At 40.5% G+C, this 24,878-nt stretch overlaps 1 protein-coding gene across 1 annotated transcript in view; it reads left to right on the top strand.

The window, feature by feature from the left end:
- The first annotated feature begins 12,144 nt into the window (after positions 1-12,144).
- The window catches only part of LOC147849597 (sulfate transporter 1.1-like), a 41,651-nt gene continuing 28,917 nt past the window's right edge, over positions 12,145-24,878 (top strand). Inside the window, exons 1-12 of the mRNA XM_087337328.1 lie at positions 12,145-12,607; positions 12,806-13,073; positions 13,313-13,490; positions 13,730-13,795; positions 14,032-14,148; positions 14,433-14,549; positions 14,663-14,789; positions 14,944-15,230; positions 15,709-15,899; positions 16,020-16,105; positions 16,300-16,376; positions 16,487-16,634. Coding sequence (XP_087193454.1) covers positions 12,160-12,607; positions 12,806-13,073; positions 13,313-13,490; positions 13,730-13,795; positions 14,032-14,148; positions 14,433-14,549; positions 14,663-14,789; positions 14,944-15,230; positions 15,709-15,899; positions 16,020-16,105; positions 16,300-16,376; positions 16,487-16,633 — 2,109 coding nt within the window. The 5' untranslated portion in view covers positions 12,145-12,159 and the 3' untranslated portion in view covers position 16,634. The remainder of the gene's footprint in view (positions 12,608-12,805; positions 13,074-13,312; positions 13,491-13,729; positions 13,796-14,031; positions 14,149-14,432; positions 14,550-14,662; positions 14,790-14,943; positions 15,231-15,708; positions 15,900-16,019; positions 16,106-16,299; positions 16,377-16,486; positions 16,635-24,878) is intronic.

Here is a 24,878-nt window from a genome sequence, read left to right as displayed (position 1 = left end):
CAAACTATTGCTTCCATGCGACTTAGCTCACATGCATTGCGATGTGAGACAGGGCATTGGGGCACAAGTGATGAGAGTGGTCAGCTATGCACACTTTGCCTTAAACAAGTTCGTGAGTTTGAGTATCACACTTTGATACAATGCTCTGCCTTTGATCATATTCGACCATGCTTTCCACATCTCTTCGACCGAGCCCAATCCTTGCATGAATTCCTCTCACAACCACAATGTGCACTCTGATTGCAACATTCATTGGTAAAGTTTTTGCACATCGAGAGTCACTACTCACTTTCACACGTATCTCGTGAAATGTAATATTTTTGGTCTCATTGGTCATATTTGACCTTCGAAGACGATAATATAATCTCTCTCTCTCTCCCTCTCTCTCCTTGTGTTGCCTTGAGGTTAGCTTCAAGTGTATTGCATCATGTACAAAGCAGCTAGGACTTCTTTGTGTTTAGCCTTTATCTTGAAGTTCTCGTGTTAGGGCCATATTCGTGTTGTTGAACTTAACAATCGAGGCCTTCAAGGGAAGTGCATTTGTTAAGTACATGTTGTACATATCATGAACCATGAAGACATTGGTATTGATACTAAAGACCATGTAGACCAAGAGAAAAAGGAACATCACAAAATAGTTGTTCTAGCGCCTAAAGGTAACCCCAATGATGTGAAAGGGGACAATTGTTTTGTGACTGAGCTATGAAAGTCACTTTTATGGATTTTTAGCTCTTCTTCTTAACTTCTTCTTATAATCGGATGATAGAGCTCTCTCTCTCTCTCTCTCTCTCTCTCTCACACACACACACACACACACACACAACCAACCAACCACAATGTGCATTCTTAATTGCAACATTCATTGGTAAAGTTCTTGAACACCAAGAGTCGTTAGAATTGATAGCGAGAGAAAGGGTGATGAATGAACGGATAAACAAGATAACAATGGAGAGAGAGAGAGAGAGAGAGAGAGAGAGAAGAAACTATGAAAGGAAATGAAGATAAAGAGATACAAGAGGGAGCTTACTTGGAGATCTCGAGACTATGTGGAATTACAAGGGATCTTGAAGGGGCTTCATTATGTAGTGAATCATGGAACATTCTAGGGTTTTCTATAATGATCCAGGAAGTTCTAGAGTGTTCTAGGGTTCAACTAATTATGATATTATGTTATAATATGTACATGAGATAGCCTAATGCTTAAGTCCTTGACGTAAGTACACAATAGGTTCAAGCATGGCCATCACATGGTTGCCATAACACTATCCCCCTCCTAAAAACATAAGGCATAGGTTCAAGCATGGCCATCACATTGTGGCCATAACACTTTCCACCGCCTAAAATGACGAGTTATTGGAGTCATGATGGATATAGCAAGACCATGTTTGTTAGGGTATTTGTTGAGAATCAAGCTCAACTTGGTCTAGTGTGTGAACTCACCTTAAGAGTGAAGAGACACTCCAACAGTCAAGAGTCACCATTATGTCACCACTTTGTATTCTAGCATTTAGTATTCGTCATAGAATCATATTCTATGACACATAAACTTATGAGTTTTCACATTCCCCACACTCCATGAGTCTTATAGTTAATGAAGAGAGAGGATGACTATATAAAGCACCCTCCTCCCACCTTGTACATTGTTGAGTCTTTCTCCTTTGTTAATATACTTTACCTTGCGTATTCTCTATGTCTTACTGCTTTACATGGTATCAGAGCGATTTGGTAGCTCGATCTAGCCCACTCACTCGCCTCATTGTGATCGTGTGCTGTGTCCTACGCCGACTACCAAGAACTGGCTCATCGCTATCGTAGCTTCGCTACATAGCTCACATTCGAAGAGAGAAGAAGAAGAAGAAGAAGAATCAACATAATGAATACTCAAATGGGGAGCACTCTCCCTACCGAGAAGTTGGATCGAAACAACTTCACATCTTGGGAGTACAAGATGCACCAATACCTTGTCGGACAAGGCTATTGGAGCTACATCAAAGGAGCACGCGAAGACCGACCCATCAAAACGGCTCCTAGATACGCGACATGGGATCAAGCCACAAGCCGCGTGATGTATTGCTTGGCGACATGTGTTCACGACCACATGCTCGGCTACATTCACGAAGCCAAGACGCCAAAGGAGGCATGGAAAAATCTACGAAAGATTTTTGCGGCGAACACAACCGCAAGAAGGCTTCAACTCTGCCAAGAGTTGAACAACATTCAACAAAGGGACATGTCCATCACGCCATACACCTTGAAGATCAAGGAGCTTTGCGACTTGCTCGGCTCGATAAGCGTAAATATCGATGATGATGAGATGGTGCAAATATGCCTCGGCGGCCTCGCACCACGGTTCAACGCAATGTGAACCGCCATTCTAGCACGGGAGAAATCTCCCTGCTTCTTCAAGCTCCAATCAATGCTATTGGTCGAAGAAAACCACGTGCGTACAAGGAGCAATGAGTCGGAAGGCCACATGCTCTACACGCATTCGAACGGAGGAAGAGGACGCGGACGAGCGAGAGGTCGATTCGGCCAAGGACAAGGCGGACGAGGTCCGACCTACGATAACAACTCCCAATTTTGGCCGCAAAACGGAAGCCAACGAGGAACCTTCACAAGAAGGGGGAGCTTCCACTCCGGCCCGAGCCGTTAAAACGCAACCGAATGCGGATATTGCGGAAAGCTCGGCCACCACAAAGAAGAGTGCCAACAGAAGATGCGTGAATCGGCTTCCACAAGTCGACAACTCACGAATTACGCGCACAATTCCAACTACGAAGAGTATAGTGGAATGTACAGGCACAACTCCGACTACAAAGATCGTGGAGAAATGTATGCACACAACTCCAACCATGGCGGAATGTTCATGATGAAACATAGAGCAAACTCTATGTCGGCCTCTACCTCAACTAGTGCCCTCAATCTGGAGGACGTATGGTTTGTTGACTCCGGAGCCTCAAACCATATGACATCTCATAAAGAATGGTTTCTCAAACTTCGAGAGCCAGAGCGACTCGGTTATGTCAAAACCGGAGATGACACTACGCACCCGATTCGGCACATCGGCAATGTTCCGTTCGGCGAAAGAGGTAAGCAAACATACATTAAAAATGTCTTGCATCTCGGTTGGCCAAATGGTTGAGCAAGGGACGCAAGTACGATTCGACCAAGAAGGGTGCTTCATCGAAAAAGAGGGCCAAATCATCGCACGCAGAAGAAGAGAGGGCTGGATGTTCATTCTCAATTCACACGAGATGAAATCCGCCATGTTCGCAAAAAGCACGAAAGCCGACTCCGACATAGAGCTATGGCACAAGCGAATCGGCCACATGAATCTCAACAAACTGAAAGCAATGAAATCGAAAGTAGTCATCATCGGACTCCTGACATTCAAAGAGAAGGAGATTGAAGGTGTATGCGAAGCGTGCCAATTCGGCAAGCAACACCGACACCCATTCCCGAAAGAGCGAAACGTGAGCAAAGGTCTACTCGACGTAGTCCATTCCGACGTATGGGGATTGGCGCAGACGGCTACATTCGGCGGATGCCGATATTATGTGCTCTTCATCGAGGACTTCTCCACTACTTCCTCGACGGATGCCGATATTATGTGCCCTCCTTTCTGACAAGTTCGAGATGACGGACATGAAGGAGCTCCACTACTTCCTCGGCATCGAGGTAATTCGGACTCCGGTCGGAATCATGATCTCTCAACGATACTACATCCTCAACTTGCTATACAAGTTTGGTATGGCTGAGTGCAAATCCGCGGCAACCCCGCTCGACCAAAGCGTGTGAGCCAACTCAGTATTGGCAATTCATCGGGAGACTCATCTACATCACGATCACTCGACCCGATCTCAGTTATCCGATCGGTCTCCTTAGTCAATTCATGCAAACACTGCGTGATACTCACTTGGATTGCGCTAAGCGAGTTCTACAATACGTGAGCGGCACAATGGATTGCGGCATCGTCTACAAGACCGTGCTGCCAATACGACTCGAGGGGTACACAGACGCCGATTGGGCCGGCTACAAAGCCGATAGAAGATCAACCTTCGTATTTGTTTTTTCCCTCGGTAACGGAGCAATATCCTGGAGTAGCAAAAAGCAATCAATCGTCGCCTTTTCGAGCTCAAAGGCGGAATACAGGGGCGTGGTAGTGGCCACTTGTGAGGCCGTATGGCTCAAAAGGATACTCAAGGATCTGGGCGTACCCATCAAGGATCCGACTTCCCTTTACTGCGACAACATGAGCAGTATCTATCTGGCTCGGAACCCGGTGTTCCACGCACGGACAAAGCACATTGAAGTGCACTATCACTTCATCCGAGAGCGCGTTCTAACTGGCTATGTCGACCTACAACACATTAGCACCAATCTTCAAACGACCGACATCTTCACTAAAGCCTTAGGAGCCGACAAGCTATGGCAATTCATGACCGATCTCGGATTGACGATCCCTGACCTGCCAAGCTTGAGGGGGAGTACTAAAGACACTACGCAATAACGCGTGGATTTCGCAACCGTGCAATGAAGCCGTGAAGAGCTGATTTACCGCACAAAGCCGCAAAGAAAGCCGCAAGCCAAAGCACAGACTTCGCAAGTATGCACAACGCAAGCTGGAGCACGGATTCCGCAACTCCGCATAAATGCGAGTCGACGCAAACTCCGGAACACGAGTCGAAGCGGATTTCGGATACCATCTGAAACTGACCCGACTTGAGCTTGAAGGGGCGTGTTGAGAATCAAGCTCAACTTGGTCTAGTGTGTGAACTCACCTTGAGAGTGAAGAGACACTCCAACGGTCAAGAGTCACCATTATGTCACCACTTTGTATTCTAGCATTTAGTATGAGTCATAGAATCATATTCTATGACACATAACTTATGAGCTTTCACATTCCCCATGCTCCATGAGTCTTGTAGTTAATGAAGAGAGAGGGTGACTATATAAAGCACCCTCCTCCCACCTTGTACGTTGTTGAGTCTTTCTCCTTTGTTAATATACTTTACCTTTCGTATTGTCTATGTCTTACTCCTTGTCTCTCTCTCTCTCTCTCTCTCATACACACACACAGTCCATATCTATTCCGCTGCACAGAATCCATCTCTTGATTCTTTACAGTATTGATGATGAAATTCTTTGACCAGATTTGGATAAATTCTCAGGCGGTTCCCACATTTGATAATTTGGATAATAACCCTACCAATCCACTAAATACTATATAATTTATTGCGTAGGATCTTGGAGTCAAGAACCACTACAACTTCATATTCAAGAACATTATCAAGTTGGACATCCGATGGCAGTGACGGTAGTATCACATGACGCAGAATAGTAGTTGTGGCACAAGGTTCAAGAAGTGAACAATGAAATAGTGAGTGAAGTCGCATGTGGGAAGGGAGATCAAGCTGGAAAGTCACCTCATTAATCTTTGATGAGATCGTAAATGGTCCCAATCACGGATAATAGAGTTTATCACAAGGTCGTGACGTTCTCATGTGTCGACGAAATAAGGATACATGATCACATATGTGAAACATCTGTTGAAGATGAAGATGATCTGCAATGCTTTATGGGATGCTACCGCTTGTTGTAAATGACTGTTAGAATTGAGACACGATAGCAGTAGAAAGAGCAAGAGAAAGAGTAATGGATGAATGGATAGATGAGATAGCAGTAGACAGAGTGAGCAAGAGAGGACGAGAGAGTAATTATGAAAGGAAATATGTATTACAATAAAGAGATATAAGAGAGAGCTTACTTAGAAGACCCAAGACTAGTGTTGAACCGGAATGGTTCGTTATATAGTGGGTCATGGAGCATTCTAGGGTTTTCTAGAATGTTCTAGGATTCTATCATATGGAATTACAATGTTAATAAATATGTTTATGAGATAGCTTAATGGTTAAGTACTTGACAAATGTACACATAGGTCACAAGTTTAAGCTTAGCTTTCACAATTGCTACTCACGTTTACATGCATTATGTGAAATGTAACATTTTTGTTCTCATAGGTCAAAGACAATAATAGAATCTATTTATCTATCTCACTTGTGAAGTGAGTGGTTAGTTTAAGTGCTACTTAGCTAAATCCTAATCACTCCTCTTTTTGTATGCATTGCAGTGACTTTTCTCTTTAATTGCAACATGGTTAGTCATATTGCTTGTGATCTATTGCATTTTATGTCTAATGTTAAAGCCTATATAATGCATTAGTGAGCTTCTTAAGGAGGTTAGTGCTTTCGAGAGAGGTTCAAAGAATTCGTAAGGTTAGGGTAACTGATGTTAGTGGCTTGAGAGTGATTGACAACCACTATTTCAAGACTCACCATCAATAGCCTACAATATTAGCGTGGAGGCATAACTACATTTTCCAACTCCATTGATATAGACAGGTGTGCTCGGTGAGTACACTTTGAGCTGACATAACACTATGTACTTCAAGCAAGTGATTTGTTTGTTTCTGAATATAATTTTTATCATTTTGTATAGCTCATGTTCGAGACCTTGGAGTTCATGTATGGAGTGTTTCATCTTGACTTCCAATTGAGGAGTCATTACCCACAATTCTTCCTTTGGCATTTGTTGAGCAGATAAGCTCAACCGGATCCGAATCGGTTGAATGTGAGGAAGACCGAAGAAAGAATGGACAAAGGGATGGCAAGCTCGCTTTTGACGGAGAAGCTCGACAGAGGCAATTATGCATCTTGGTCTTACAAGATGCACCAAGAACTACTCGAACACGGTGACTGGAGCTATGTCGACGGAGCAAATGAAGTGGCACCGGAGTCGGCACACAAGGACTTCCTGGCATGGGAGCAAGGAGCGAGCAGAGGGTTGTATTGCTTCGCGTCCTGTGTGCACGTCCAGATGCTCGACTACATCAGAGACGCAAAGTCGCCGAAGGAGGCTTGGGAAAATCTTCGGAAGATTTTCGCCGCAAGTACCACGGCTCGGAAGTTATAGCTCCGGCAAGAGCTCAATAGTATTTGGCAATGGGACATGACGGTTACCGACTACACCACCAAGATCAAGGAGATTTACGATGCGCTCGGGTCCATCAACGTGATGGTAAACCCTAAACCCTAAACCAACAAGGGAAGGCCGACACGGAATGATGATATTGTGGCAAGAAAGGCCACTGGGAGAGCGGGTGTGGGAAGAAGCACGCCGATTCGGATAAATCCGGATTTGGCAAGACCAGACAAGGGAACCAACAAAGCTTGCACTACGCTGAAGGATCGGAAGGATCCGACACCAGAAAGATCGGGAAAGGGCCAGCCTTTGTGATGAAACACAAGGCGAACTCGATGAAGAAGACCACTTCCGGATCGAAGGAAGTGTGGTACGTTCACTCCGGAGCGTCTAACCACATGACGAGCCACGAAGAGTGGTTCTCGTTTATGGAAAAGCTAGAGCAACCGAGAGTTGTTGAGATTGGAGATGACACTTCTCACCCGATAGTGCATGTCAGAGAAGTTCCCTTGAGTCATGTCGGACAAAAATGGAAGCTTATATAGTTTGTGGTCATGGTGGTTGGAGGTTTACCTTGCTATAAGATTCTCGCTATTGTTGGAGGGAAAACAAGGGATTAGGGTATACCATGTTATTTTAATGCATGTACTACTTTTCTTAAAAAGTACTATGTGAATTTCTAAATTAAGGAATAATTTGGGAATTTGATGTAAAAGGTGGCACATTTTGGTAAATTTCCATAGTTGCATAGAAAGGCACCAATGAAACTTCAATGAAGGCTCATATTTCACAAAGCCATAAGCTTGTTCACATGATTACTTTGCTAATAAAATTTGGCCTAGTATTTTCATAATATGGATATGGTATACACTTTCACAGAGAAAATTGAATATGCATAATTTTGTTTGTTTCTGGTAGTGCATGCACTTCTTTTAAATCAAGTTTTTGCAACCTTCTTGTTCAAGGTTTCACTTTAAAAGAGCTTTTTTGGGAATCGTGGTAGTTTATATTTCAAGTTTTCTTGTCTATATTCTTTATTTATCGCAAATGGTAGTTCAAACACATATAAATGGGGGGATGTATGATACAAAGACGAAAGAAGTACATTATCAAACATTTGCTACTTCACTTAGAGATGTGGATACATAGAGATGGGAGGGACTAGTAGTTGAGGGTGTGTCTAGGGGGGTTTGGATTAATAAAGTTGGGACATTATGATGTAGTAGTTTGGATTCCCTACAAAAGAATCATAAATTTATATATTCAATATTGTAACCTTCGCCATCTAGCCTTAATCAAATACCTACATCTTCCCACATCATAATATCATCATTACATAATTGACATTATTTTACACTTGCCAAAGTCACAAATGTATGGCTTTTGCTACTATGGTCTCAAATTATATACGAATTATGGATGTCAAAACAAAAATAGTATAACATATAAACCCTATTTGTATATATTTCTTCCATATGTATGTTGGACTTGCTACATTAACATACAAACAAACCATGATTTCAATGAATAGAGATTGGTTTGGTCCATGAGATTTTGATGAATAGAGATGGTAATGTTGCTAAGTTCAAATCAACCCAAATTAAAAATGAATATCTAGGAAAGTATCAAGATCTAAAACAGATATTAAAATGCGTAGCTTAGACTTGGTGAACATCATATCAAGGGAATCAAGGATTTCAATTTTATGGCAATGGGTTGGGGGTATCCTTGAGTTGAGCCATTAGGTGAATGGAAGATTCCACTATGGTTAGAGGATCCTTTATGTGAGGAGATCCCCTAATGCCCATTCGGGAAAAGGTCCCCTCGCATGTAGGAATCTTCCAATTATTTGCTAGCTTCACTCTCAAAACCTTGATGTATATCAAGAAAAATACTCAACAAGGTAGACCCCCCCCCAACTTTTGACTTGGATATAATGTGATTTTAGATACCTCCCCCCCTTTCCATTTATGGATTTATTTTCTTGACTTCACTTTCTTCTAGGGCCGATCTTTAGCCCTTAATACAAAGGAGGTATCAAATTTAAGACTCCTCCATTGGCATCTTAAATCTTTATTTCTTGGTAGTTTTCATATCTCAATATAAGGTGGGGATAATACATACTTGACTATCACTTAATGAAATGTAAAAAAAGAAACATGTGCATGAAAATTTGGTTGGATTAAACCTTCTTAGGTCATTGATGTTAAACCTTGTACAAATGATGATGACCAAGGACCAAGTTCATAGTGAGTTGTTTATGGAGATTAATGTAAGCTTTCCTATATGATGATGATCAAGGACCCTCAACTTCATAGGATGACATGATATCAAGTTCGAACATCAAAGTAAAATGCACCATTTGATCTCAATAGAGCCAAAATCACATTGAATATCAACAATTTGGCCAATTAATTTTTTTCTTGGTATATGTTATATGTAAAAAAAAATATCACAATGAAAGATGGAACAATGCTTGACTACCAATGAATGGAAATTTAAAGAAAATAAATTTAAATGAAAATATGGCAAGCTTAAACCTTATAAAGTCACTCGTGTTTTAAACCTTGCAAAGAGAATGATGACCAAGGACCATAAATTTCATAGTGACATTGTTTATAGCGATTAAGGCAAGCTTGCCTACAAGATTATGAATCAGGATGCTCAACTCCATGGTGAGTATAAAAGAAATTAGGATGACATGATGTCAAGTTGGAACATCAAAGTCATATCAATGCAACATTTGATCTCAATAGAGTCAAATTCACATGAGTATAAACATTTTGGGATGACATGATATCAAACCTAGAACATGAAAATCACATGCAACATTTGATCTCAATACCTCTTTTACCAAGTTCAATACCTTAATCATTCATTGGTAAAGGATGGAAGTTTTTAATGACCTCATTATATATTATGGTCATCAAATTTGGATTCTTTCGGCCCTTTTGAACCTATTATCTTGTTGCTTTTACCATTCTATCACTATTTTGGGGGGATTTAGACATCATAGATGACTTGTTGCTCCCTTTGTCTAACAACTACAATAAAGCAATCACTTGTATTAAATTTTGTTACCATTGTCCATGTCTAATGTTGGGAGGAGAGTACTTCTACCTCATATGAACATGGTCATTGTTGTTAATGCCACCAACTGTATCCTGACCGAACAAATCGTGATCAATTGATGTAGATAAATATTGTGAGTGTAGTTAAAAATAAATAAATGTGAGTACAAAGGATGTTACCCTAAAGTTATCACTTGGTGTCAAATCAAGTGGTGTGTGTGGTTGAAAATAAATAAGAATACATTATGTGTTTGAACAGAGAATTAGGATATAAAATGTATGTAAATTCAACATGCAACAAGGAGGGATAACCTACAAAGTAAAACCTTTGAGATGGTTTGTAAAAATGACAACCTCCATCACATAGATTCAAATGTTTGAGGTTTGTACATTTTACCATGCACATGCATTACATGGACAATAACTAAGTTTAAATCTTGAATACAACTTATGTATTGAGACTATTTAGTTCACAAATAAATTTGATTTAGTCCGAAACGTATTTAGAATAGTAAATTGTATTACTAGGTGGTGCTTCTACATCAACAATGAAGATTGTAGATTTCACATACGATTTTGATCGAGGAACATAACCTTCATCAAGCTTGACTTTCATGATGTAGGTTGTGTTGTCCTAATTCTTGATTGTTGATATCTCAAAGGTGTGGAGGCTTACCTAAACAATACGAGTATACTTTGAAATAGGAGAAATTTATCTCCCTAGCTGTGAGTGGTGTAAGTAATGAAGGATGTAAACAAATAAATTTATATTTTAAGGTTTGCTACATGGCTTCCCTTGCTATTTCTAGTATCTTGAAATATCATCAATGGAGGGTTACATAAATAAGAGATGTGCCACTTCATTAATGAATTATTGAGTGAGGAGTTGGGAACATGGTAATGTTTTGGACAAAAATTACAATACAGATATATTCAAGATGTGATCATTGTAATAAACACCCTAGATGCATTTAGGCCTTTCAGGTTACCAGTAAATATTGTAGCATCCATCATCCTCTTGTATCTTCGAATCATGGAGAGGTTGGGTGCAACATCCTCAATCAACATGTGGGAAGCCTTGGTTGGGCACATGAGATGATGATTGCAGAGTTGCAACCAACGAATTGAGACCTTTCCCTGTAGAACTCTGATTTCACGTGCATTTTGTATATACATAATAATATTCCATTGATGCAATACATCTCAACCTAGAATTTGTTTAGAGTCTCTTTCACCCATAGTGTACCAGATTCGTCTAGATGGGCAAACTGGAGAGATGCTTAATGCTCCAGAGTGAGAGCCCCTTGATGGTGAATGAAATACATAATGTCAATTAAGTCGGTGTGTGATGTAAGTAAGAAGATGATAATGGTGTGGGGGTCACCCACTAATGAGAAGGGAGATGAAGAGAGCAACTAATATGAAACCAAACATTAATGGTGGGTGCTCAGACAATAATAAATATCTACATGGCAATGTATGTATGTATCATGTATGTATCATGTATGTATCATGTATGTATGTATGTATGTAATAAGAGAGAGGCGGCAAAGGTTACCCCCTTTTTCAATTTCCTGCAACATTTGTCAAACCCACCCACTGCTAGCGTTTAACTACATACTACCTTCTGGCTACACATACACGCCCACCAGTATAGTAGTATGTATATATATATACACACACACATTTGCTTAGACTACGCCCACACACCCACGCACGACACATATACATATAGACATATGTATATGTGCGTGCGTGAGTGTGTGCAGATAGATAATTAGGCAGCCCGTCTCCAGCTAAATTCTAAGCAATCATCGGTGTATTATATCCACTTGTCTCTCTAAGTTAAGTTAAATTCTGTGATATCAGAATCCCACCATCGAAGCAGGCGAGCGTCCATGCATGCATATATATATATATATATGCACCTATACATTTAACAATACATGTAATATGTTGTTGTGATTGATTTAGGCAATCAGCAATCTGTCCGAATAATAACATCAGCTGCCAACGTTTGTTAATGCTGCCGGACGGGAGTAGATTGGGTTTTGTGGCATCCCAATATCATTTCTAGGAATAAAATTATATCATCATCATTAGCAGCATGTCGAAGGGGTTGGGGGAGTCAGCAGTTCCAGGTCCGGGGGGGAACTTCGTGAAAGAGGAGGCTAATAATAATAATAATAATAATAATAATACTCCCAATGCAGCATTTTGGGCAGCAGCTAGTAGTATGTATGGTCTGCAAGCTGCAGCTGGGAATGATGCGACGGTGACGACGACGAAAGGGAGGATGGCGGAGGGGATGAAGAGCATGTTCCGCGAGACGCTGTTCCCGGACAACCCCTTGCGGGGCTTCCGGAAGCAGACGCCCAAACATCGCGTCTACATGGCGCTGGCCTACGTCTTCCCGGTTCTCCATTGGGGCCGCACCTACAACCTCTTCACCTTCAAGGACGACCTTGTGGCCGGCCTCACCATCGGGAGCCTCAGCATCCCGCAGGGCATCGCCTATGCCAAGCTTGCTGGCTTGCCACCCATCTACGGCCTCTGTAAGTTCCATGTAACTTTTTTAAGAAAATCAACGAACAATACATAATTAATAGATAAGATTATAGATTGATAGCGAAGAAGAGCGTAGCGTAGCGTTTGTGTCTATTATCTATAATCTAACCCACAGCTTCTTCTGGCTCCACCTGTGTGTGTGTGTGTGTGTGTGTGTGTGTTGTGGATGATTCATCAAAATGCAGATAGCAGCTTTGTCCCACCGCTGTTGTATGCTGCCTTGGGGGTGTCCAGAGAGTCTGCCATTGGGCCGGTGGCGGTTGTGTCCATCCTGTTGGGCACCCTCGCCAGAAACGGCTTCCCCGTCCCAGCTCTGGCAACCGCTAGTTGTGACACTACCTCCACCAAGTTCATCAATGCTGACTGCGCCACCTACAGGGACGCCTACTTTGCCCTTATCTTCACTGCCACATTCTTCACTGGGATTTTCCAGGCTGCTCTTGGCCTCTCCAGGTCCAATCTTATTTCTTTCATACATATATAGCTAGCAAAATATGCGTGCGTTTCATCTAACTACCCACTAACACCATTACTTACTCTTATCTCTACATACGCATCCTTACTTCTCTTAGATCACTCACTATCTATATTTATATTTATATATATGTATGAAATCAATAACCACGTTGTGGCAGCTAATTAAAATATCCGCTAGTTATGACATGTTATATGACCATTGTTCATTTGCCCAGGCTTGGCTTTATCGTGGATTATCTCTCACACGCGGCAATCGTAGGGTTCATGGCAGGTGCTGCCATCACCATAGCTCTGCAACAGCTCAAAGGCCTCCTGGGAATATCTACCAGGTCCTTCACGAGGCATACAGATGCTGTCTCTGTCCTTCATTCCGTCTTTACTCATACTAATGAGGTATGTACCAAACAGAGCTCGGTAGCTGCTGTGCAGAAGGAACTTAATTAGTAGGCAGGCACGCTCATAACTGTAATCCTTATCATTACTAAAGTTATTCATGCACATCTTTATTCAATTCATGGATAATCTTGATGACTGATTCATCGTATTAAATTTTATGTCTGGCCTTTTATCTTAACATCACATTTGGTAACCCAACTTGGCAATAACATGCGTATACAATATGTTTTTAACAGTGGAACTGGCAGACGATCCTCATCGGTCTCTTCTTCCTGGGCTTCCTCTTATTGACCAAACATATAGTAAGTTAGAATTGATATATCTATGTATTTTCTTATAAGCAAGACTCAACACCCCGCCCAAAGTACTGAATCCTGATGCATGCACAATATCAAACAACGTTAAGAAGGCATTCAAATTTTAATCGGCAGAAGCTGCTGCTACTTTGGATAAGAATAATAATATGATGTACATTTATTTAAGACGCAATACTTAAAGATAGCTAACTAATGAAAATGTACTGAATGAATGGAATCAGGCTAAGAAGAGGCCACGGCTATTCTGGCTATCTGTCATCGCCCCCCTCACCTCCGTCATCCTCTCCACTGTCTTCGTCAAATTCACTGAAGCCAATAAATCAGCTGGGGTTGCGATTGTACGACACTTTTTATCATTGCTATACACATATACACATATGTTTCCACTCCGCCTCTTCTCTCATAATAATCTTAATAATTGTCTGCATTCGTTTTAGTTTTTTAGCATATAAAATGTTGGTATTTTAGCATTCAACGATCTAGCTGCTTGGGGTGGGTACTCACACATTGTGACGATTCAATTATTATTAAGTCATTACCGATAAATACCATAATTATTATCATCCTTCATTGTAGTAGAGCTATTTTTCCTACATCAACATATGTAATAATGTCTGTGCAGGTTGGAAAAATTAATGGGCATATAAATCCGTCATCGGTTGGACAATTTGTGTTCCACGGTGCCATCCTCAAGCAGGCACTTATTATTGCCATTCAGGCATCTCTTATTGCACTCACAGTAAGTAACGAAGAAAATTTGATGAACGAGACGGGGGTCGTTTTTTAAAATCTCCCAACTCCTCCTCCTTCCTATAATGATGTTATTTATACATACACACATACGTATTGCAGGAGGGAATCGCAATTGGAAGGACGTTTGCATCCATGAGAAATTACAATATCGATGGCAACAAAGAGATGATCGCTTTTGGAGCGATGAACATTGTTGGATCTTGTACTTCCTGCTATGTTGTTACAGGTACTCCTAGTAATTAATAGAGAGACCGACCAAGCATTCATTCATAAATGCTTAATTAAGCTGCTTTACTTAATAATAATTAACACAAGAAATAACTTCCAGTGTTATACGACCCTGATCAAGACTCTGAGCAAATGATGTTGTACATGTGCAGGTTCTTTCTCTCGATCGGCTGTGAATTATAGTGCGGGTGTGAAGACCCCCGTCTCCAATGTTGTGATGTCGATCATGGTGCTCATTGTGCTGGCTGTGGCAACGCCTCTGTTCCACTACACCCCTAACTGCATCCTGGCATCAATCATCATCAATGCTGTTCTGGGCCTGTTGGACTACGATGCCATGTATAAGATATGGAAGATTGACATGGGCGACTTCATAGCCATGGCGGGTGCCTTCCTTGGGGTTGTCTTCATTTCCGTGGAAATGGGCCTCCTCATTGCGGTACGCACTTCACAGACTGTGCTCTCTCTCTCTCTCTCTCTCTCTCTCTCTCTCTCTCTGTGTCTCCCTTTCGTGCGCACACACATCCAATTTGTTATCCCAAAGGCCTTCCAACGCATCGATTTTAACTACGACTTACATCTCTCTTTTTACCACTCCTTCTCGTGTCTGTCTTTAATAGCTAACCATCGTGTTGACATTTCCATGTTAATGTGAGGGAGTGGTTATGCAGCAGCATCAATTACTATTATTAAGCTATATACATTTAATGCCTTGTTTTAAGTAGTTACACACTCTAGTCTTTTCTTTTTTTATCGATAACATAAAGCCATCGTACCACCTAGAGGCTAGGACCAACCGTCAATAACACACACACACACACACTCTCTCTCTCTCTCTCTGCTTTGCCGTCGGTTAGGTTGTGTGCAGGCAGGCAGCATTATTAGCATTAGCATGATGGCTGGCTCTTTACAAACAGGTCCTCCTCTCTCTAGCCAAGATCTTGCTACAGGTCAGCAGGCCACACACGGCTGTGTTGGGGAACATTCCAGGAACTAGCCTTTACAGAAACGTGGAACAATATCCGCACTCCGTCAAGAAACCTGGAGTCTTGGTTATCCGAATTGACGCAGCCATTTATTTCTCCAATGCCAACTACCTTCGAGAAAGGTAGAATTCTCACTTAATAGTTATAACAAGCACGTTTCCCTTTGTTTCTTCATCTCTGACACATAGCGATCTAGTGACTTGAAATCCGGCTATGTTGAAAAATTCCATGTGTGTCATCAGGATATTACGATGGGTGGATGATGAGACAGAGACAATACTGGAGGAAAAGGGAGTTCCCATACAATTTCTCATCTTGGAGCTGTCTTGTAAGTGTCTTATTTCCTCTTTATGAAGTGATCAGTTCACATATCGATTATGCCGCAGACGATTAATTAATCACTGAGTCTTGATTAATACATGGAATCTAGGATGTACAAGAAATGTAGTATGTAGTTTGTAAGCATCTTCCTACAAGTGTTGGTCGTATAAATTGGAATATGGTTTGTAATTAAATGTGCAGCTGTGACAAACATTGACACAACTGGCATCCATTCCTTGGAAGATCTCCTCACCAATCTCAAGAACAAAAATATCCAGGTACACGCAGAGACAGATATATATAGACATACATAACATACATTTACGTGTGAGTGTGTGTGTGAGAGAGAGAGAGAGAAAGGCTTAAAACGACATGATTGATGTGGTAGCTTGCTATGGCGAATCCGGGGGCTGGAGTTGCACGAAAATTGGAGGAGGCGGGGTTGATGGAGAAGGTGGGGAGAGAGTGGTTCTTCTTTGCCACCGCAGAAGCTGTTCATGTCTGTTCCTCCCGCCTCCGTGTAAACACGCTGTAGCGACACCGCCAAACACCACCTAAATCTCAAAATTTTCTTTCGATAAATATAGTCATGAATTTCTAAAACCTGTGATTTTTCATTAGTTTGGAGGATGGGAAGAGACCCTGCTTGCCTCATTACAATTCCTTTCTTCTTTAGATGAAAACAATAGAAGAATATTGCATACACACACACACATACATACACAAATATTCCCAAGATCAGGTTGAGAATTTAACAACATTAATTATATATATATTACCTTTTCCAACGCTATATTCTTGAAAAAAGGGCTTAAGATGCAAATCGTTAGGTTAACTAATAAGTAGTGTCTGTGAACATTGAAATCAAAACTAATGAATGCACGAATGCTGCTCAGTGTTAGTATTGCTGCCCATTTCAACACTTCCGTTGGCTAAAATGTCAACTTACATTCAAGCCATTTCTTGCAAGGGAGAAGTGATGATGCTTCTGATCTCAATGTTTGAATATAACTATGGAGCATATAATATAACATCTCACACCCACCATTTCATTCATACCTACATTAATTTGTAATGGACTTGGGGAAGACAACAATTCTTTAACATTACGCTCCAACATGTATTGTTAATTCTCATGAAGAAGGAAGCCGCACAACACTTATACCAACAGATGATAATTGAGGATTACATTTGTGATGGTCATCAATCACACATGCCATTTGATCTGTTCTCAAGACCAATTATCGCACCATTTTGGAAAACCAGATTTTAAATTAATGATCTTCCAAATATTAATGGTGGCCTATATTTGTGGCGGGAATGTGATCTCCGAAACCGCAACTTTCCAACCACTATCCTTGGTACTGGCGAAAAGAAGCTACCCCATTATTTAGTTCATTTGTGCAATGACGTACCTAAGTTATGAGACTAATCAGTAGATAGATGTCAGAGAAACTTATAGGACAACGGCTTGTAAAGGACAAAGAGCCTAACTCTGGTGTTTGACATGAAATTTGGATACCAATCATGAACTCCAAGAAAACGGCTGTAAACATCATCAAAATAGACGTTACCGTACAAAAACAAATCATAAATGTTACCGATCAAAAAAACCTAGAAATTTACATGTTTCAAAGAAAACCAAACAGAAGTCGGTTTCCAAACTTTGGCTTTACCTTTCTATTAGGTACAAGAAGCTCTCACCAACTGACCTAAAATGATTGTTAATTTATTGAATTAGCCTTAGGCAAAAAGTCAATGTCTATCACTATGAGAGGGGGAGACCTTTACCCTAGTTGAGCTTATGAAGTTCCGCGCCACGCATTGAATGTAAGCATAACCTTTGTCATGAATCTTTCCTCTTGCCTTTTCACTCGAATCTTGCCTCTTGGCTCCAATCTTGCCTTGCTCTTGTTGTAACTACACAAGATCCAACACTATGCCCATGTTCACAATAATAAAGGCAAAGCTTGTTGGCAAGATGGTGTGGATGATGGGTTTACATTGGTTCATAGCAAGCTTTATTGTGTCATTAATATCAACAAAGCCAAAACTTGATGATGAGGAAAGGGGTATAGTAGAACAATCCTCTTGGGGGATTCAAAAAGCCAATTGTTGCACATCATGGATTGGGTAATTGCTTCGCTTAGGGTTACTATTTCAGTGAGGTTTTTAAGTACTAGATCTAGATTTAATGTCTCTTCAAAGCCCATTAAAATTTGGTCAACCATAGGAATTGGCAATGGTTCGGTTTAGGCTTAACCGGTTTGGCCTTACCCAAGCCAAACCAGTTAAGCCTAAACAATTTTGGGGTTCTCAAACTTACACTGAACCAAACCAAACCGTCCCTAAACCAGTTTAGGCTAAACCAGCTTGTGAACCTATTTGGGACAAAAAACCTTTAGAGGTGTGAAGAAACCCAAAAACCATCACTACCACTTCCTCCTACTCTTCTTCTCCTCCACATAACTCCCACCCCCCTCGGCCTTACCATCAATGAGTCTGAGTCCTACCTCCACAACGCCCTTTCTGTCGACTTCTACGATTGATCAGTCGATGTAATGTTATATGTACATAGAGACATGTACATAGTGTGAAAAGGTCAAAACGGCCTATGCTCTTGTTTTTATTTTTTACTTTATTTTCCCCTTTTCTAGCTATAGGGTGTGCAAAACCTCTTTGTTAAAAAGAGGCAAAAATATTGCAGCCATCGGTTTTTTCTGTTTTTACTATTTTGAACAAAGTTTTCTCCCTTGGAAGCATTGTGGCTCTCTACTCCACCGATTCACGACAATGGTATCAAAACAGGGTTGTGAGACCGCAATAGGTAGCCTGGGAGATTGCAGCAGCAAGTGGTCATTGGAGCCGCTTGGTTGAAGCATCGATTTGTTGTTGGGCACCTTCAATTTTTGGTTTTTCCCTCGATAGGAAGAAAATTGCTTGCTATCCACATGTATTCCTCTTATCTAAATTCTCGCACTTGTTTAACATAAGGGTGAAAGCATACGAGTGGAAACAATTAGCTATGTCCTTGACATAGCTAATTAGCTATGCAAAAAGCTACCATTGATAAATAGTCATTTTAGTAAAAAGCCATCATTAATAAATTAAGTATGCAAAAAACTACCATTGAAAATACTAGAGTGTTTTAATTACATATGTAAATGAGTGCCATAAATGTGCAACATAAATTGATGTGTGCACCATAAATGTGTACCATAAATTATATATCGAATTCCTAGGTCCATTATGCATGATCCTTTGCCACATCACGTAGGCCATCTCTAGTTGAGTACTGTGGGTTAGTTGCTACCACTGTTGCTAAACCCTATCGAGTCCACCTGCCGCCACTCTACACTGAGGGGCCGCTACTGTGCGTTCCAAGCATCATCAAAGAGCTGCTCAATCTGACGGGGTTCTCTTCTCTGTGACACTCTACACTCAGGGGCCACTATTGTGCATTCCAAGCATCATCAAAGAGCTGTTCAATCTGACGGGGTTCTCTTCTCTGTGCCACTCTACACTCAGGGGCCATTACTGTGCATTCCAAGCATCATCAAAGAGCTGTTCAATCTGACGGGGTTCTCTTCTTTGTGCCACTCTACACTCAGGGGCCGCTGCTGTGCGTTCCAAGCATCATCAAAGAGCTGTTCAATCTGACGGGGTTCTCTTCTCTTTGCCACTCTACACTCAGGGGTTGTTGCTGTGCGTTCCAAGCATAATCAAAGAGCTATTCAATCTGACGGGGTTCTCTTCTCTTTTCCACTCTCACTCAGGGGCCGCTACTGTGCGTTTCAAGCATCATTGGTAACTGTTCAATCTGACGGGGTTCTCTTCTCTGTGCCACTCTATTCTCAAGTGCCTTCTATGTGCGTTTCAAGCATCATCGGTAACTGTTCAATCTGACGGGGTTCTCTCCTCCATTGCCATCATTCTATACTCAGTTGCCACTACTGTCCAGTCCCTAATTGCTTCCACATTTCAATTTGACGGAGTTCACTCATCCAACGGCAACATTCTACACTCAGTTGTTGCCATTGGTCGGTCTTGGATCGCCTCCTCAACTGTTGGATCCAACGGAGTGAAATCCTCTACTGTTCGGTCTTGGATTGCAATAACTTTTCTGTCTATTGATTATCTTGTGTATTGTTGTGTCTAATCTTGTGTATTGTGTGGAATATTTTTGTGTATTGTTGTTGCCCATAGCCATCTTTAATACTTGTTTTTTTTTCTGGAAATCTAGGGTTTTAACATGTCCAGCCAAATGGAAGGGGAAGAAGAGTGTTTAGAATTACCCCTCAATGATCATAAGGATAGGGATGATGTTATCAGGACACAACAAGCCATACGAAACTATTGGGCAGAAAAAAAAAGGAAACATCGTCAATTGTTGAAGGATACGAAAGCCACACTCAGTAAAGGTAAGGATAGTTTAGCTGAGAATGTAAGTAATGCGACTACCATCATAGAGAGAAAGGTTGTAGACTATTTCAATGTTCAAACCAAGCACATCAGCAATGAAGAAAAGAAGGTAGTACTTTATGGAATATGTAATGATCCATCGATAAAGGACTTAGTTGATTGTGATGGTCTTAATGCAAACATATCATCTATTTTAGTAAATAATCTTCGTAATAGTTTCGTATCCATCAGCAGGTCAAAAGATGATCTTGTCTTAAAAAGGTCTAGTCTAATGATGTTACTTAATAGTGATGTTGACGATATAAACATCAGTGAACTATCTAAGGTAATTGGTGTTAGTAGAAAAACAGTGTACAATACAATGAACCGTATAATTTCCTCGGGTGAAGGAACTAGTCTACTAAAGCTAACTACAAGATGTAAGCCAATGACACCCATAACATTTGAAATCAAGGATGTAATCACAATGTTTTGGACTAATGAGAGTAGGGTTTCACCCAATAAAAAGGATTTATGCAGGAAACGTGTTGGAAGAAATCAATACGAGGAGCATCCCATTCATCTTCTTGATGTACCTCAGGTATTTACATTTATCTCAACATTTGTTTTGACTCTACACGGAAAGTTAAATAGCTGAGTTAGCAGAAAAGCTAATTAGCTTATCAGTTACATTTACCTCAGTTAGCTACTAGGATCGCTACTACATAGGTAACTAGCTACTCTCAATAGCTACTACCAGATAATTAGCTGTACTGCTAGCTAGTTAGCTATCATGGTAGCTAGTTAGCTATTTCATTATTACCAGCTAATTAGCTACTAGGAAAGCTAATTAGCTACCATGATAGCTAATTAGCTACTATGATAGCTACTACATAGGTAACTGGCTACTCTCAATAGCTACTACCATGATAGCTAATTAGCTATTCTCAATAGCTAATTTAGGTACTACCAGATAATTAGTTGTATTGGAAGCTAGTTAGCTATCATGGTAGCTAGTTTGTTATTTCGTTATTACCAGCTAATTAGCTACTAGGAAAGCTAATTAGCTACCATGATAGCTAATTAGCTTACTAGGATAACTAATTAGCCACCGTGATAACTAATTAGCTACTAGACCAACTAATTTGCTACCATGATAGCTAATTAGTTAGGATAGCTAATTAGCCACCATTATAGCTAATTAGCTACTAGACCAGCTAATTAGCTACCATGATAGCTAATTAGTTACTAGGACAGCTAATTAGCCACCATGATAGCTAATTAGCTACTAGACCCACTAATTAGCTACTAGACCAGCTAATTAGCTACCATGATAGCTAATTAGTTACTAGGAAAGCTAATTAGCCACCATTATAGCTAATTAGCTACTAGACCAGCTAATTAGCTACCATGATAGCTAATTAGCTACTAGACCAGCTAATTAGCTACCATGATAGCTAATTAGTTACTAGGAAAGCTAAATAGCCACCATGATAGCTAATTAGCTACTAGAGCAGCTAATTAGCTACCATGATAGCTAATTAGCTACTAGGACAACTAATTAGCTACTAGGACAGCTAATTAGCTACCATCATAGCTAATTAGCTACTACGACAGCTAATTAGCTACCATGATAGCTAATTAGCTACTAGAATAGCTAATTAGCTACCATGATAGCTAATTAGCTACCATGATAGCTAATTAGCTACCATGATAGCTAATTAGCTACTAGGACAACTAATTAGCTACTAGGACAGCTAATTAGCTACCATGATAGCTAATTAGCTACTAGAATAGCTAATTAGCTACTAGGATAGTTAGCTAGTTACGAGAATAACTAATTCCCCTTTATTATGCAGGTCGATTTATTTATTAGGTTCAAACGAATGCATCCAACTATCAAAGTTCAACTACGAACATTCGAGTCTCTTAAGCCACACTTTGTGAGACGCTTAAAGGATCGATACACATGTTGTTGCATTTACCATGTACATATGGGTTTTCTGAAGGACTCTGTTAATCTACTACGTCACCATAGCGCATCCCTAACTAATACAGTTTGCACATGTGGGTGCCCAATCTGTCGATCAAGCCCGCAAGAGGAGTGTAAATCATCTGAGCACGTTATCTCTTCCATGAGTTATTTATTAGATTCAATATTGTGTTCGAGAGAAACTGACGCTATCTTCCATATTCATAAATGTGTCATGGGTTTATGTCAAGATTGTGGCCCTACTAGATTTAGGTGGTGTCCAAATGAATTGAGTAGTGAAATATTGATCTCTGTGAAGTTATTTGAGTCAGTGAACACCAATTTCGAAGGAAAGGTGTGTAAAAGAAAGGATCTAGTTCGGAAGATGCTTAAACCAAGGGATTTGGTGTCTCTGTTTGTAGTATCTCTAGGAAAGTTCATTAAACACAACTTCATTTATTCATGGCAGGCCCATCAATTTAAGACTTGCATATCTGATTTCCCAAATGATGTAGTAGTCTCAGTAGTAGATTTCGCAGAGAATTATACTTTCAAGCAGCAGAATGAAATTCAATCTATGCATTGGTGTTCAGTTCAGGTAACCATTTTTGTGCACATAACATATTTTCGAGTTTCAGGTGATCTTAAAAAAGTAATTCATTTCTTTATTTCCGATGATAAGAAGCATGATACCTTGTTTGTCCAACACTGTTTTAAGTTACATTGGCAGTGGTTATTAGCTCAACGTTTGGAGCTTACTCAACATTGGGTCTGGTCTGACGGAGCTGCGTCACAATTCAAGGCTCGACGTCCATTTTATTTTGTGGGGAGGTATCCTGCTATAACAGGTTTGGAGATGAGATGGAATTTTTTTGGGTCTGGCCATGGTAAAGGTGAACATGATGGTGCAGGGGCTGTTATAAAGCGGGCACTTACCCATGAACAACTAAAGACAGATGGTGTGCACATGAATTGTGCATCACATGTAGTTGAATTTTTAAGAACAAATATGTCAACGAGTGCCACAGGTGTTTATTCCTCGCAAGTCCGAGATATCAAACGTGAATTTTGGGAAGTGAAGATAGATGAAGTAAATAGGGAGAAGACTTGGGAGTGCCAAGGAATTCCCGAATTGCGATCTCTGCATGCTGTTCGTGGTTATTCCAGGTTGGATGGTCATTGTATTGCGGTTAGAGAATTGACTTGTTTTTGCTTCCATTGTGTGTAGGGAAATTGGAGATATTGTCTAAACAAAGCATACATTCAGAATTGGGAGTATCACACTCTGAATGATAAGGAAGCAGTTGATGGAGAAACAGGGCAGAATGCTGACTTCACATATGAGGGACTTGGAGATACTTTGAGTGATGTCCTAAACGTTGGGGATAACTTCGTTGTAAATGCTGAAGAAGGCAATTCAGAGGGTGCTGATTTCTATATATTAAAGTGCACGGTTAGTAAACAGTGTGCAAGGCAGAATATTGTAGATGCATGGGGAAATTTTGTATGTGCCGGGACATTCTACATCGAAGGCATTTTTTATACAAAACTAGATGACTACGAATATGTGTACAGGCTGTTAGAAGACAAACCAGTGGCGTATATGTACTCTCATTTGGTCAGGTGCATCAACGTCCCAATGTCAGAATACAATAGCTGCTCCGGTTTATACACTGTTGGTGCTAATGTGTATGAATGTATTTACAATAGTATGCCATGGAATTTGTAGCTACAAGTAGCACTTACCATGTTCTCTTGTAAAACAAACATGTATTTCGCGAAAACAGTTAAATAAATTCGTTTGGGATCAATTTCTTGTATACAGTCTGCTTTCTGTGCTTCTTTCTCAATAAAATCATGTCTTTTTTGTTAAGTTTTAAGTTATAAGTTATAGCAAAATAGTCATCAGTAGCTAATTAGCTGTACAAATGCAGCTAATTAACTGTCAATAGCTAAATAGTCATCAATAGCATGAAATCAACAATCTGCAACATATTCCTCAAATTACACAGTAGATAAGTACATTGGGAACAAGTAATTAAATTCTTCATTGAATAATGCCATCTCTTTACATATTTATAAATTACCATTGGAAATGTCTACAAATCTCCTATAAACAGCTAAGCTCTTGCTAGTCAGTGGAACGAGTCTACATATATTATCCGCATATCGAGCTCGGTATGGAGTCCACAACCATGCACCTAGTTGGCAGCTCACTATTTGCACCAGGTACTGTTCAGGCATTTCCTCGAGTAGAATGAGACAGCATCTCCGAATATTGAAGTAGTGTCGGAAATGTTCTGTATCCAAAATCAATGTATTGTCGGCATTATATTCAGGCCAAGTAGCCCAAAAATCAGAAAGTCTCTTGAATCTTGCAGCTTCCATTTGCTCACAATTTTCTCGT

Source organism: Azolla caroliniana, unplaced genomic scaffold, assembly GCF_043228905.1.
Source record: "Azolla caroliniana isolate FFs.n. ecotype wild unplaced genomic scaffold, voAzoCaro1.0.p SCAF_29, whole genome shotgun sequence".
Classification (NCBI taxonomy): Eukaryota; Viridiplantae; Streptophyta; class Polypodiopsida; order Salviniales; family Salviniaceae; genus Azolla; species Azolla caroliniana.
Note: the sequence above shows the minus strand (reverse complement) of the source record. Positions and strands in the feature narration are given on the sequence as shown.